We start from the raw sequence: 15,285 nt of genomic DNA, 5'->3' as shown, positions 1-15,285 counted from the left end.
GAATTTACTATATATTCATATAAAAGTTTAGAATATTTTTATAATTAAAATTTTGATTTTTTATTTCACAAGTGAATTATAATGTAATTATAAATTAAATTAATATGAGAAGTGACATAAAATTATATATCTACGTCTAAAAATTGAAGAACCCAAAATTTAAATATCTATAAAAGGAGAGTGGATTGCCATAAAATCAGCAATGAAAGGGAATCCAAACTATCTCATATATCATAAGCAAACAAAAAGCAAGAGCAAAATAGAGTTGCATTCTTACACATAATTCCAAAATGAAAAAAATAAGAAAGGAAGGAGCGAATATTGTACTGCAAATACCCATTTTTTTCAAATTGAAATCAACAATACCCCCAACATTTTTATTTAAAAAATTATTCTAACTTTTGAATTTTTTTTCAAATTCGAAATCCCTTGTTTTTTTCGGCATTAATATTCTACGTATCATTAGATTCAAGAAAAAAAAATTTTAAAAATAAAAAACATCCTTACATCAAATCGACCAGATAGTCCAAATTCTGTCCCCCTTATTCTTCTACGTTCTCGTCAAAGTTTGTACTCAATTTTTAAAAACAATAATGTTGAAATATGCCATTCCTCCTTCTATTATTAAGAAATTTTCTTTGTATTTTTATTTTATGGATTTTAAAATTTAAATTTAATTTTTAGTATTACTAATTTTTTAGTTAAAATTGTTAATATGATATTTTGAATTAATAAAAGAAAACTTCACTTAATAGTAATATAACTAAAAAATAATGCTATAATGAACCTGAATTTGATAAAATAATTTTAATATGAACCTGAATTTGATAAAATAATTTTAAGAGTGTTAACATTTAAAACCTGAAAAGTAGGACTAAATTCTAAAATTATCTAGAGTATAGGGCCTTATTTCATATTTTAACCAAAAAAATCATTACCTCCAACAATCAATTTAGTACATCAAAACCCAAATCATTTTATTTGTTTACAAAAAAAAAAAAAAAAAAACTGAGATTCCATTTCATTGACAGGAAAAGAAGGCAAAATTCCTTCACATATACCATTGACATTTTGAATGTAAATTCTACACCTTTTTTTTTCTAAATTTCTTGTTTCATTTTTTTTCATAATCACCACCTTCTAATCTGCAAATGGTTTCTCTCAGAATCTTTACCAAATTCTAAGGACCTATCAAGCTTCCCCATTACTGCATTCTTGAAATGAATAGCTTCTTGAGCTCGTGAACATGATCTCTGCATCTTTACCCCACTTAAACTACTTCTGGATTCCATCATTTCATTGAGGGAAAGCCGCTTTTTCGGGCCTGGTTCCGGTCTTTGTTTTGGAGCACTATGCGACCTCAATTTAGCCTTGAATGATTGTGTATTAGCCATATAATTAGGAGAATCCCCACAGGGTCTGAAAAAGTTGTGACCCGACACACTCTTGGCCGGTGTAGCCGGAGCGCAAGAATTGATGAACCGAGGCGTACTGTGAGCTGTGGAGAACCTGCATTCATCTCCACTAAATCCCCAGTCAATGTCCTGATAATGCCGACTATCTGGTATTGATAATCGGGCTGGACATCGACACGGAAGTGGTGAAGGCAGTGTTTGGTAGGTATGGTCATCGATGAAATCTGATATACTGGTGTTGGTTCTTCGAGATCTTGCTTTAGGCTTGATACCTGTATCGACTTCCACAATTTTGGGACTTTCATCGATGTCGAGAGAAGCCGATAATCGTCTGCTATGGATCGAAACGGTGTGTTCACTTCTTGTATCATCAAATCTCTCCTACAAGATGGGTTTTTGAATCAATTATGGAAATCAAAAGAAAATGGAAGTAGCCGAATTAAAAGGGGAATATTTTACCATGGATTTTCGTGCTCGGATGTCAAATCTAATAGCGTCATTGTTAATGATTGCACGAGCTTTCTGGGATTTAATTGTAGCTTGTGCTCTCATCAATGCCTGCATGCTATGAAATGTAGCTGAAGCTTGTTTCCTCACTAAATATCCTCTAACAAGTGCCTGAATTTTCACCAATCCTTTCAAAGCTCGTAATGCTTTTCGAGCCTGTTTTCAACCCAAAATTTCATGATTAAAAAAATGAAAGCTATGAATTTGACTCAAGTTTAAATAAATTAAGAAATAAAAACTCTACTTACTTACCAGATAACCTCTAAAAACTGTTTGAATCTTGACAGCAGCCCACTTCTCATGTACACCACCAAACATGGTCCCTCTACCATGACTAGTCAGTCTCACCACCGCCACTGCAGCCTGCGCGGCGGCTACTGCTGCATCCGCAGCAGCAGCAGTGGCGGCAGCCACAGCAATGGCGTGCTTGTTCTGCTCCCTCTCTGTTTCATTATAGCACGATCTTAACCACGCAACCTTTTCTGGGGAAATGCTTGAATCACCCACTGAATGTTCAATGCTGCCGTTTTTCTTGTCTTTCCCGTCTCTGGGATTGAAGCTGTTTTTGCTGTTCTTTATCCCAAACAAGCTCTTCAGCCACCTTGAAGCTCTCCCCATTTTTTTCCAGGCACTGCAACTCCGAGAGTAAGATTGTAAAAAGAGAGTTCAAAAGAGGTTTTAATTTAAAAGTGAAATCTGAAAATGCCCCATTTTTTATTTTATAGGAAAGCTAACAAACTAGAAAAGCTGATAAAGCTCACAATTATAGGAGCTTTTTCCATGTTGCAAAAAGTGTTGAATACTATTTAACTATGGTTTTTAAAGGAACGTCAATATTTGAGAAAGAAAGGAAAAAAAATTTGGAAATTTTGATAAGTAGAATTCATTTATTTATTTTATTCTAATTTGCTTTCCTTTAATCTTCAATTATTATATCAAAATTCACTAAGTTATGCAATTTTATGTTATTTATTTTGATACCTTTTAATTTTAAAATGATAATTATTAAATTCATTAATTAAAATATATAGTTTTTATGAGTGCTACGTGGAAATGGATAAATTTGATATATATATATTGTTTTTAGGAAATAATTAGGGTTTTAGATCGCATTTTAGATATTTACAAAAATAATTCGATTTTGAAGAGGCAAATAGAAAATGCGTTCGGCTAAACGCGCTTTCCTACCAATTCAAATGAAAACGCATACTGTAACGACCCAAAATCCGTGGGCACCAGAAAAGTTTGTTATCGGGCCTCCGTCTTAGTGAAATAAGTTCGAAAATAATTATTAAAAATATTTATGAGTCTAGTAGTGTGTTTAATTAGGTTTTAATTAAGTAAATTTAGCTTAATTTAGAATAATTAGTAAAAAGATTAAATTGAATAAGGGTAAAAGTTTAATTATAGATTAAAGAAAAATTAGAAGGACTTAAGAGGAAATTAAACCATTTCCTATAGCTGAGCGGTTTAACGTGGAAAATATCAAACATTTTATTGATTAAAAAAAAATATATATTTATTTAATAATTAAGTATATTATATTATATTATATTATATTATTATATATATAAAAGAAACAAATAAGTTAAAAGAAAAGGAAATGAAAACGAAAACAGAGAAGAAACAGAGGAGAAAGAAGAAAGAAAAGGGGAAATAGGGTTTATGAAGCTTGGAGTTAATTGGTAAGCTCAATCAAGTCCTTTTCTCATAATTTTGATATTTTAGAAGTCTTAAAACAAGTTTTTGATGAAATTAAGTTGTTAGTTTGGAAGTTCTTAGGTTTTTAAACAAAGTTCATGTTGAATAAAATGATGAAATAGGGGTTTAATTGAATGAAATTCAAGTTAGAATAGATATAAGGATTGAATTGCAAAGTAAGCTATAAGTTTTGTGTTTTAGGGACTAAATTGAGGAAAATTCGAAATTAAGAAAATATGTTGAAAATTTAATAGTTAAATTTGAGTTTAAATGAAATTTGAATAGGAATAAGGTGTGAATTGGTGTTATAAATTTGGTTATTAACATTTTACATCAAAACAGTTTTGGAAAGTAGCAATGGTCTGACTTTGAAAATTCACTAAAAATTTTATAAATTGAACTAGAGGATGAACAAAATATGGAATTAAAGCTTATTGAGTCTAGTTTCTTATAGTAGAAACAGTGTAAGCAATTAATTGATGAATCAAGAGATATTTGAAATTTTGTAATACTGGTTCGGGGTGATTTTGAGATGCCCTGTTTTAACTTTGGAAAATCATTAAAAATTGTACAAAAATTATTATGGAGTGTAATTTATATATGTGAACTCCTTAATGAATCTAGTTTCAAAATAAATAAACAAGAACCTTATTCGAGTTCTGTACAATGAGATAATTTATTTTTAGTAGAGAGAGGTCAGAACTGTCAAATGAAATAACAGGGGAGTACTTAACGAATAAACTGTACTAAATGGCTAGAGCAAAAATTCTGGAAATTTTATGTTAGAAGATATATGAGTCTAGTTTTAAGGAAAATTTACGGATATTAATTTGGAGTTTCGTAGCTCAAGATATAAACAATTTAGTAACAATGACTCAAGTAGACAGCTTAATGGTGAAATTATATATATATACATTAAAAATGGTTAAATTTGCATGTTTAGGCTCATGAATTAAATTGAATCATGTTGTATTGATGATTATAAATTATTATTTTCGTAGCCAACAAAGAACCTGAAGCATCAACATCGAAAGGAAAGGAGAAAGTCATCCAGGACTAAAACGGGAGAATTACGGTGTGTATTACTATAATTCGAATTTTAATTATTATTGATTGCTGAAATTTTAATTGTTATGTATGGTAAATAAGACTTGAGGTAAGTATGTGAAATTGAAATTAGAAAAAGTAAAATAATACCCTATTAACTCATCGGACTAGATTCGATACAAATGGCATGCCATTGGATTTGTGATGTGATGAAGAGATTGTAGTTCGCCGAGAAGATGTTTCATTATTATATACTTGGTTTATCTGAATAGGCATTTAATGCCTTATTGGTGTGTTTGAGAGGATATATTATACCGGTGTGTTATGGAGGATTTACAATATTCCGTGTGTTTGGGTTGGATATTCGGTGTGTTTGGGTGGAAATCCATGATCTGTCATAGTCCGAGCTTTGTTAATAGGGTAAATAATTGAAATGAAATTTTGAAAATGAGATTATTTGTTAATAGGGTAAATAATTGAAATGAAATTTTGAAAATGAGATTATTTGTTAATAGGGTAAATAATTGATGTTTGTAATTTATTAATGTTAAATAGTCTTGGATTATAGTAATACCACTGAGTATATCCATACTCAGCGTACGGTTGTTTCCGTGCGCAAGTTAGTAGAAGTCAAGTGTCCCGGCTCAGCATCCAGAACAATCCCGACTCCAACACAAACTTGGTGATGTATATTTTTCTTTTGGGTAAAGGTGGCATGTACATAGGTGTTATTTAGTCACTTGAATATGTATATTACTTTGGGTAGTGAAGGATGAATTATAAAATTTAGATGGTTAAATGAAATGGTAAGGAAAGTACATGATATTTTGATACATGAACATCAAGTTGTTAAATGAATGAAGTTTTTAATCAATTTTGAATGATGCTATAATAGTTATTAAATTAAAATTTTGTTAATAATATAAATATTAGTATATGAATGTGAAATATTGGTGTTGGTTGTTTTGGTTTGAATTTGCGGGAGGTTTAGGTAAAATAAGCGAAATCTTGCGAAATTTTTATAAAAATTTTGGAATACTCGAACAAGTCCCGTTCTACTTTTAATACGCGTTTGAACTTCGAGAGTTCAAGATAGGGACTTAATTATTATATTATACTATGAAAGTTATATTAATTGTAAATTATTCGTAAGTTGTCTGATATGTCCGGTAATGCCTCATAACCTCGTTCCGGTAACGGTTTGGGGTTAGGGGGTGTTACACATACTGCTGGAAGAGCTTTCGTTTAAGGGTAACTTTTCCCAATGGTAAAAAAGTCTAACAGCAAAAAGTTTTCCAATGGCTAATTTATTTGCTATATAAACCCAAACCAGTTTCCTCCTTTTGCATTCAAATCTCATTATCCTAATTCTCTCAATTCATTCATTCTCTAAATTCTCTCGACTTTCTAGTTTTCAATTTTTAATTCAATTTCTCTCAAAATCCTATTGCTTTAATTTTATATTTTGTAATTTCTTCATTTTTAATTGATTTTTATAATGATAATTTCGCTTATTCGTTTCGATGACAAACACATTCCGTCCAACTGTAAATGGTAAGAAAAATATTATTAATTTTTTAAATTTTAATTAAATTCATTATTAATTTTTTAACATTATTAATTTTATATTTTTTTAATGTTTTATATAATCAGGCTGAAGATCGGGTTTTAAAAATGTACATACACAATTTAACTGCAAGGGCACCACATGTTATTGAACAACAAATGCAAGAGGCTGGATTCTTACACATGTCTCGTGTGCTCAGGAGACTAAATTGGATCTCACACTTATCAGTGCTTTGGTAGAAAGATGGAGACTCGAGACACAGACATTCTATCTTTCATGCGGTGATTGTACAATAGCACTTGAGGGCATAGTTTTACAACTCGGTTTATTAGTGGATGGGCCAATCGTTATGGGGATCATGGTCGTTGGCAATTGAGTACAATTTGCGAGCAACCATTAGCCAATGTACCAGACAAGTTTTTTGGAACCCGGATAGAGATGAAATAGTAAGAAGACAATTTCAATTAAATCGACAATTCCGCGAGTGCCGTTGAAAGAGAATAATATGTCCGAGTAGTCATTCTGAGGTTAACCGAGAATCTTCTAATGCCCGATAAATCTTGAAATCTTGTACATTTAAGGCGGCTGTTACAACTTGTTGACTTGAAAGAAGCGGGGCGACTTAGTTGAGGATTAGCTGTGTTGACCACATTGTGTCGAGAGATGTGCCAAGTGATGCAACCACAAAAATTAAAATTGATGGTTGCATACTCCTTTTGCAATCATGGGCATGGTACCGACTACCATTTTTACATCCTCGAGTAAACGCCCCTTATTATTTCCCACTCGTAATAAAGTAAAATTCATTTGATAATATAGCTATCATAATATTTTTTTCATTATTTTATTTTTGAAATAACATGTTATTTAAATAGGTGGAATAATGATGTGAGTCATGTGGGTATAGTGGACGAGCTCGAAGATATTTGACTACTATTAGATCAAAGATCGGAAGTCGATGTTAGTTTTTGAATTTTTAATTATATAATGATAAAAAAATTTATAATTTTGTACTATAGATTGAATGGATATCATACACTAATCCGAGAATTTAAGAATACATCCTAACCAAATTTTTGACCAATCGCAATATTTGGCATATCAAGGTGCCATTAATAGTTTTCGTGATGGTGGAGATTTATGAATTCGATTGAGTGATGCGCCAGTTCAGATTTAGGCAAAGTATTCTGTCGTTACCCAGGATATCGAAGAATTGCATAAGGTTGACTTTTTGGGATAGAACTGACAAAGATTGAGTGAAATGCCACAACAAATATATCTACATTTGGGAGCATATGTATGATTTCATACCTATGCGCAAACAAATTCTCGCACTGAAATTGGCGACCTTTTTGAATTACATGACATGGTTTAGACATCATGGTAAGCCATATCTACTGCCAGAAGAGGAAACGATTAGACAACATTGTCATAGGAGGCCAAGACGACCTCACATGAGTCCTAGGTCGGGAGTACGTGCCTCTATGGAGCCATCATCAGCTCCAACTCTACACATGGCACCGATGGTTGAACCACCTTCCAGTCAGTATGGTTCATATTATTTTTGTACTTTCACTAACCCCGTTTTTTGTACACAAACACCAAATTATACACCACCGTACCATGTGTCAACATCTTCTATAGGTGTATTTTTTGCATCACCTCCATCCTCAGCACCATTTGAAGCGCCAATGCCACCAACAACATCGATGTATCCTCTATATCTGAAAATTCCAACATTTTATCCGCAATTGGGTTATATGACACCATACACTTATCCACCGGTAGTGTCACAAACACCTCTGCGTCATTGTTCTACGAATGTGGGTTATCTTTGCAACCACTTATTACTTGAACGGGTGATATACAATGACAACCTAGGACAGCATGGCAATCAAGCACGAAGAAATGAGGAGAAGATGAAGATGGAGGTCGAGGTCGAGGTAAAGATAAAGAAGATGAGGAATTGAAGCCCCGACTACAAAGAAATCCTCCTCGCAACTGGCACCCATTAAGTTGTTGTACACATTCGACCCGACGACACGGATGATTTTTTAAAAAAATTTCTGTCATGTAAATCACCATTTACTTATTTTTCTAAATATCACAAAAATTGACCTAAAACGTAATTATTTTTTCAAAACTGGCATATACTTCAAATTTACCTGTATGGAAATACCAAAATTTAACTTTAAAAGAATTAATAATTATCCATTGGATCACAAGTAAAATTTGAAAAAAAAATAAAATATGAGGACTAGATTCACAATTTATACATATAAAATGAAATAATATTAAATTTTAACCGCTTTGAAATGACGACGAAATGTGTTTGATGTTTCAAATTCAAAATAAGGTATTAAAGGGGAATAAAAAAAAAAAAAAAAAAGACTGATGGGCTCGTGAGAAACAGCATTAGATGACAAAAGCATGCCGCTGAAAGATTCAGAGCGTCTTAAAAAAAAAAAAAGTATTATATTATTATTTTTATTAAAAATATTACTTAATTAAGATTAATCAGAAATTTAAAAAGGAGTAATTGCAGTAACGATCAAAAGGACATATATGTAATAAAATAATCACCCGCTGTTGAGATCTCTGGTCATTTTAGATATAAAATAAAATTTGAATAAATGTAAACAGCTATAAATATAACAATAAATCGATAAAATCATATAAAAATAGTTATTGTTTTAAATTTATATAAATATCTCAAGTTTGGGCTGCATTGAATTTTAATATTTATATTAAATTGGTAAATCTTAAGATTTACAACATATTTGCAGGCCCGCTGTAAATATATGATAAATATTTAAAATGTTAGAGCTTTCCTAAATGAAATGAAAGAATAAAGGAAGCTTTATATATATTGTTATTGAAATATAGTAACATTAATTTTGTTGGTAATGCAAAATAGAATTACTATTTATTTATACTATTTTTGAATGAATAAAATAATAAAATAAAAAATGATAAAATGAAAAGAATGAGACTTTATTATAAATTTGTTTTATTTATTTTAAGTAAATATCAAGATTTGGATCATATAATAAACCGAAGAAGATAGGGTCATACATTGTGGTTATAAGGTGTATTGTTTTACTAGATCCCGATTCTGAGTTTCTCTTGGTCACAGGCTCAGAGTCACAGCACAATGTACATTACTTTGCTTCTTTTTGATATTGCAGTACGACGATGGTGTGTTGTTCAGAAAGAAAAGGAAACATCAGGCCGAGGCTCAGGTCTGAGTCAAGCTCAGCAGCTTGAAAAAGAATGATATCTCTCTCACCCTTAAAAAAGAAAGTATAGAAGAAGAATTTCCCAGCTGTGGCTCAATCACCCCTCTCAAAAATGCTTACCATCTATATGTCTGTATAGCCATAGCTATACCTGCCTATGGCCGGTCGTACAGCTCCCCTCCCTTCCCTTTTCTGAACACTCCACAAATGATATGTCACTGTATCCCCTTAAAGTACATCTCTCATTCTCTCTCACGCTCACCCACCGGTCATGTAATGTAATCAAGCGCACATCTTTCTATATTTACTTCTTTATTCTCCCTGTTACTTCCACTATCTCCTCACTTCTGTCCTTTCCCTCATCCTTTCCTTTCTTATTTATTTATTTATTTATTTCGGGTTTCGAGATTATCAACTCTCCCTCTCTCTCCGTATTGCTGCCGAAAGCAGGAAAAAAAACATATCAGAATGGAATTCTACAATTTCCATTTTTGAAGCTTAAAATATGAAAATTTCACCCAGCTTTTTTAATTTTATTTACAAATTGGTGAAATAAATTTTGGTTGTAAATTCAGAAAAATGGAAATAAAATATCTTTTATTAAATTAAATCACCCTTCCCATAATCTTAGTTTAATGGCAGTGGCAGAGCCTTTTTCAAAGTGGTCTGCACCAGACTGTGACCCCAGTAGCTTAAAGATGGTATAATAAAGTTCATTCTACTGTTTATGTACTTTTTAAACCACTGCTCTCTGTCATTCCAAAATTAATGAAAATGTATAAAAATATAAATATTATTTTCTCTTTATGAAATTGTAATTATAATCAAATAATTTTCACAGGTCCATGTTGTGAAAAGATTTCAGACACCACCAAATAGATTAGAAATTGCGGGATTTGAGAAAAAGTTCAACTTCAATTATTTTAGTTTAAAACCCAATAAATCTCGAAATCAATACTTAGATACAAGTTTATCAGTAAAAGTGGCTTTCAAATATAAATTATGACATATTTGCAAAAGTATAACACTTCTGGCATAATCTTTAATTTCTTTTGTTATTAGGCAAGAAATGAAAAGAATCCATAAGTTCTCAGAACTTTTAACAATCCATAAAATGCTTGATGAAAGTGATATTTGATTATTTTGTCTTTAATAAATGATGGGCTCAATCAATGGCAGATGCCATCTTTTTGGGAGAAATAAACTGGAAAATGGGCTTAGCCTAGAATTCAAGCTTAAACAGTTTGTCCATGGCTCGATGTGGGAGCAGACTTTGCAGTCCAAGTTGGGTCATTTTGGTCGACTATAAGGCCATCAACTTTAACCCATTTTTGCAAATTTTGGTATTTGCGTCTTTGTAACTTCGATTTTTAAAAATTTGGGTCTTTCTATAACTTTGGACCAGAATAGTATTGTTGTTAATTTCTCTTTTTTATTTTTAATGGTTGTTTTCCGATAACTAGATTCAACGGCTCTATTTATTCTCAGGTAATTTGATAAAACAATGAAACTTCGGGTGAAGGGAGAGGGCTACGCAAGGGCCCTGGCACTCCTAAATTTAAAAAAAAAAATCTCATAAATTTTATAAATTTATAAATTAATATATGATAAAATTATAGCTTAACTCTCAAAAAGTTAAAACTGTAAAAATATAAGCAAATGTAATGCTGAAATTTTATTTTAATTTCCAAAAAAGTATAGAATAAAATCCCGACCCACAAAAAATGAAGCTTAACAGTTTGAAAAAATTCTGAAAAGCAATTAATTACAAGTTTCAATGCTTTTCTTCTTCAAAATTTTAATCAGTCATTAAAGCTAAATTGAATTGTAGGAGATATTAGACAAGGATGAGAGTAAAATAAAATTGTTGTCTCTAAACGTGAGACTCTTTAATGGTTTTTAGGATGATACCAATAGTGTAGAATGAGTCCTAAATATCTTAAAAATAATATTACTCAGGTCCAAAGTTATACAAAAGACCCTGAGTTCTATTGCTTTCAGGGACACCCTAAACTAAACTGGTCCCTAATATATATATATATATATATCATCCCTCAAACACTGATTGTTGTGTCGCCCACAAGATCAGCAACAAGATTCCAATACATACCTTCCATTAATTCGACCTAACTAAAGAGCATATATCATACATGCTCTACATATCCCCTAGCTTTATCACCTTTTTTGATTTAACAATATATTCTTTATTCTAAATCCAAGTTGCACCCAAAATAAATACCATGATAAACACACAACACTGGCACATGTTTGCATGCTTCTGTTTGATGAACGTATACCAGCTGATAAATATATATATATATATATTTATAGTCATCCCATTTTAAAGTGGACCCAACTTGTAATGGAAGCCTGACATGCCGACTATGCTCTAGAAAACTTGAAAGCAATAGTGATAATACTAGAAAAGTTGGAGTACATATAATGTATCATGTGAGAAGGAGGTTTAGACTGATGGTGAAGGGGACATTTCATGGCAAGTTGTGGAATAAATATAACATTATAGTTGAACAAATCATGGAAAACCAAACCCTACTAAATGCAAAGCCAAATGCTGCTGCTGAGGAAGAATATTCATATGTGTTCTTTTTCTTTTTTTCTTGTGTGTTGTGTTGCCAATTGTTGCTTACAAGGAGGACAAAAGGCCAACCTCCTAACCCGCTTTTGCCCTAATATAGCTTAGCGCTGCAATGCTCTCGTTTCAAGTTTGTCCTAAATATAGCAGGTACAAAAATAAAGGTTCATACATATGGAGAGACAGCCATGATGGGTTTGGTTGGTAGGGGGTGATATTGGAGGGGCCTTTGGAGCCCTTGAAAGAGTATGGCATGAGAGAGAGAGAGAGAGAGAGAGAGAGATTTAGATAAGGCCAGGGGACAAAGAGAGAGATGTATGATATTGAAGGAAAAATGGAAAATGGAGTGGTTGCCAAAAAGAGTAGCCATGTGAGAAGCATGATGGTCTAGAATCATGTTGTCCCTCTTTCGAACACTTGATCTTTTATTTTACTACTAGAAAAGGAATGGCAACCATGACCCCCCCCCCTCACCCCCTTTTTTTTTCTCTCTTAATATAACTGATATATAGGCCATCAATGGTGGGACTTGACTGGACTGCTATATATGTAAATATCTACCTACGCCAACTGTTGCTTGTTGATCTAAAACCAAGAGAAGCTTAGCTATCTATATCTAGCTACTTTTGTTCAACTAGGAAAACATGATTTAATTCATTTGCCAATGGTTGCATACAAGCTAAATATGTCACTGTTATGAATGGTTCTATAAAATAGTAGTAGTACATTTTTTCCTTATAAAATACGTGTTGTACCGAGTAGTCCTTTGAAAGTGCTTCTTAAATGAGTGGTGTACGAGAACAAGCAAGAGTTGAAGTAGAAGGTACATATTTCTTAACATATGCTAAAAAAAAAGAGAACAGACAGTGGGGGGGGGGGTGACTTTGAGAAAGGCGAGACACTGAAATTGAGAGAAAAAAAAATCTTTTTTACTTTATGGAGATGACACATCCTTTTCATTTCGGCGTGTTGAACACTCCCTCCCTCCCTGCAGGCAAATGGCATGTAATAATATCATTTTTTTTTAAATGCTTTTGCACCAACCAAGATTCTAATCCCTGAAAAAGTTCACTTTCCCAGACAGGATCTCCTCAAATGCCAATTTCTTATCAGTCATTAGGACTACAGCAGCAATTTTGTTACAGATCTTAAACCATAATGAAGTTTGAAAGCATAAGCCTGATGATAAATAAACTAGAGTCTGTGGAGCTATATAGGACCATAAATAAACCTATTCTTCATGTTCATTATATTTTATATTGAAACAAATTTAAGGATATTCAGCTGCAGGAATTATGGTCATATATCTGGTGCAAAAGGCAGCAGCTAGCTTGTTGATTTGGACTGGAAGGTCGTGGTTTATGTTAAGGATATTTGGTTGGGCCAGCTAATTAAGCATACTCTATCTCTCACCTCACTCTCTCTATATATAGACTGAACAAAGTAAAAATGGCATATCCAGTACACAAATGGTAGTATTCGATTTTGAAGGGAGATATTGTATTTCTTAAATGACAGTCAAAGAAATAATAACTTTAAAAGATTAAGAGTAGAACATGCTTAGAAATTGGGGTTTTATTTTTGAGAAAGTTACAATAATTGATCCATTTTGAACTTTCTGCAAAAATGTCCTTTACATCTATTTTTTGGTCTTTGTTGTTATTCTTTTAATATATATAAACATTATACAACATCCATGTTTTAAACATTATACCATATGTATGTTATCTGTGCTTTTCAAAATTTCTTTTACATACTTGTACTCAATATATTTATCTAACACGTATTAGAATATAAATACAATATATCTATACTTAAACCAACCATTACATATTCTCATTAATAAAATGTTTAGTAGCATTGTAAATGAATTATCGTCCATTGTTGTTTTTAATAAATGTACAATTTTGGATTAGATAAAATTTAAAGGTTTCTCTTACTTAATCAAATTATGAAATAATTTTAAAATTACCTATAATTTAAGGTTCAACTTTTATCCCATACATTTTCCACCACAAATAGGAAGCTAAGTAGTGGAAATCAATATCCCATTAAAACATGCATGGCGCTGAGGAATTTGAATTAATGATAGTGGATTTGATGGGGATGGACCCCCATATCAAAGAAAACACAAACATTGTACTGCCCTAACCTTGCCCCTTCCTTTGGGGTTAATTATATCCAAACAAATGGATATCAAATATATCCATATAAAACATCTTTTGCTTTCACATGTAGAAGAGATGAAAAGACAGGGCCTGGGGGATGAGCTTTCTGCTCCTCATCCTAATGGCAACAGCAAAGAATGAAATAAAAAGTATAATATTAAATTTAGTTCTTAATATTTATATTTTTTCAATTTATATTTATATTTTTTATTTTAAATTTAACTTAAAAAGAGTTAAATAGTTTTTGTAATCAAACTTCGACTAAACCATAAATCTTTTAACAATATTGACGTACCAACCTATGTGATAATTTACGTATACTTCACACTAATATGAAACTTTTTGTCTTATATATGAGGGTAAAGTTAAAGAATTTTATTATGGAGTTAAATTTTAAAAAAATTATATAAATTAATGCATAATACTTAGATAAATCAATATATAATATGGTGAAATATACAAATATTATTACAAAACTATTAAAATAGTAATTAAATAAACCTAAGGTTTAATCACATAAAAATTGCATAAAGGGAACCATATAATTAATGTTAAATCAATAGCAATTTATACAAACTAAATGTTTTAATTGAAAGAAAAACCTTTAATTTAATTACTTTTGGCTATCGGTATATTTATTTTCCGTCAAAACTTGACTATAATCTTTTACATTATCTAAAATTATTGGATTTTTATGCATTGAATTGAAAACAAAAATGTGATTAAGGGATAAAATATAATTCTTTTTACAAAAATAAAAGTTATTTAAGTGTTTTTGTACTATGAGAATGTAATATGTAAAACACAAGATAACAATAATTTCATTGGGAACAATAAATTTGAAATAAAAATATTAATTTTAATATATGTATATATTTTCAAGAAATACAAAATTATGAGGACAAACAATTAAGGATTTGAATTAATGTTGTCTAAAAAATATTATTCAAACAAGATATTAGTATTCACATATAAAATTAATATTTCAAAATCATTTTATCAATAAAAACGTAATTTTGTATAAAAATCTTAACCTATCACAATTAAA

At 31.2% G+C, this 15,285-nt stretch overlaps 1 protein-coding gene across 1 annotated transcript; it reads right to left on the bottom strand.

Moving 5' to 3' along the window:
• Positions 1-951: 951 nt before the first annotated feature.
• LOC108485500 (protein IQ-domain 26-like) lies at positions 952-2,743 on the bottom strand. Its single transcript, XM_017789352.2, has 3 exons — positions 2,175-2,743; positions 1,875-2,078; positions 952-1,796 (listed from the first exon to the last, which is right to left on the bottom strand). The coding sequence occupies exons 1-3, from the start codon at positions 2,538-2,540 to the stop codon at positions 1,131-1,133; spliced, it is 1,236 nt and encodes a 411-aa protein (XP_017644841.1). The 5' UTR covers positions 2,541-2,743; the 3' UTR covers positions 952-1,130.
• Positions 2,744-15,285: the final 12,542 nt, after the last annotated feature.

The sequence above is a fragment of the Gossypium arboreum genome, chromosome 5 (genome assembly GCF_025698485.1).
Source record: "Gossypium arboreum isolate Shixiya-1 chromosome 5, ASM2569848v2, whole genome shotgun sequence".
Taxonomy (NCBI): domain Eukaryota; kingdom Viridiplantae; phylum Streptophyta; class Magnoliopsida; order Malvales; family Malvaceae; genus Gossypium; species Gossypium arboreum.
This window is presented reverse-complemented; position numbering and strand designations above follow the sequence as displayed.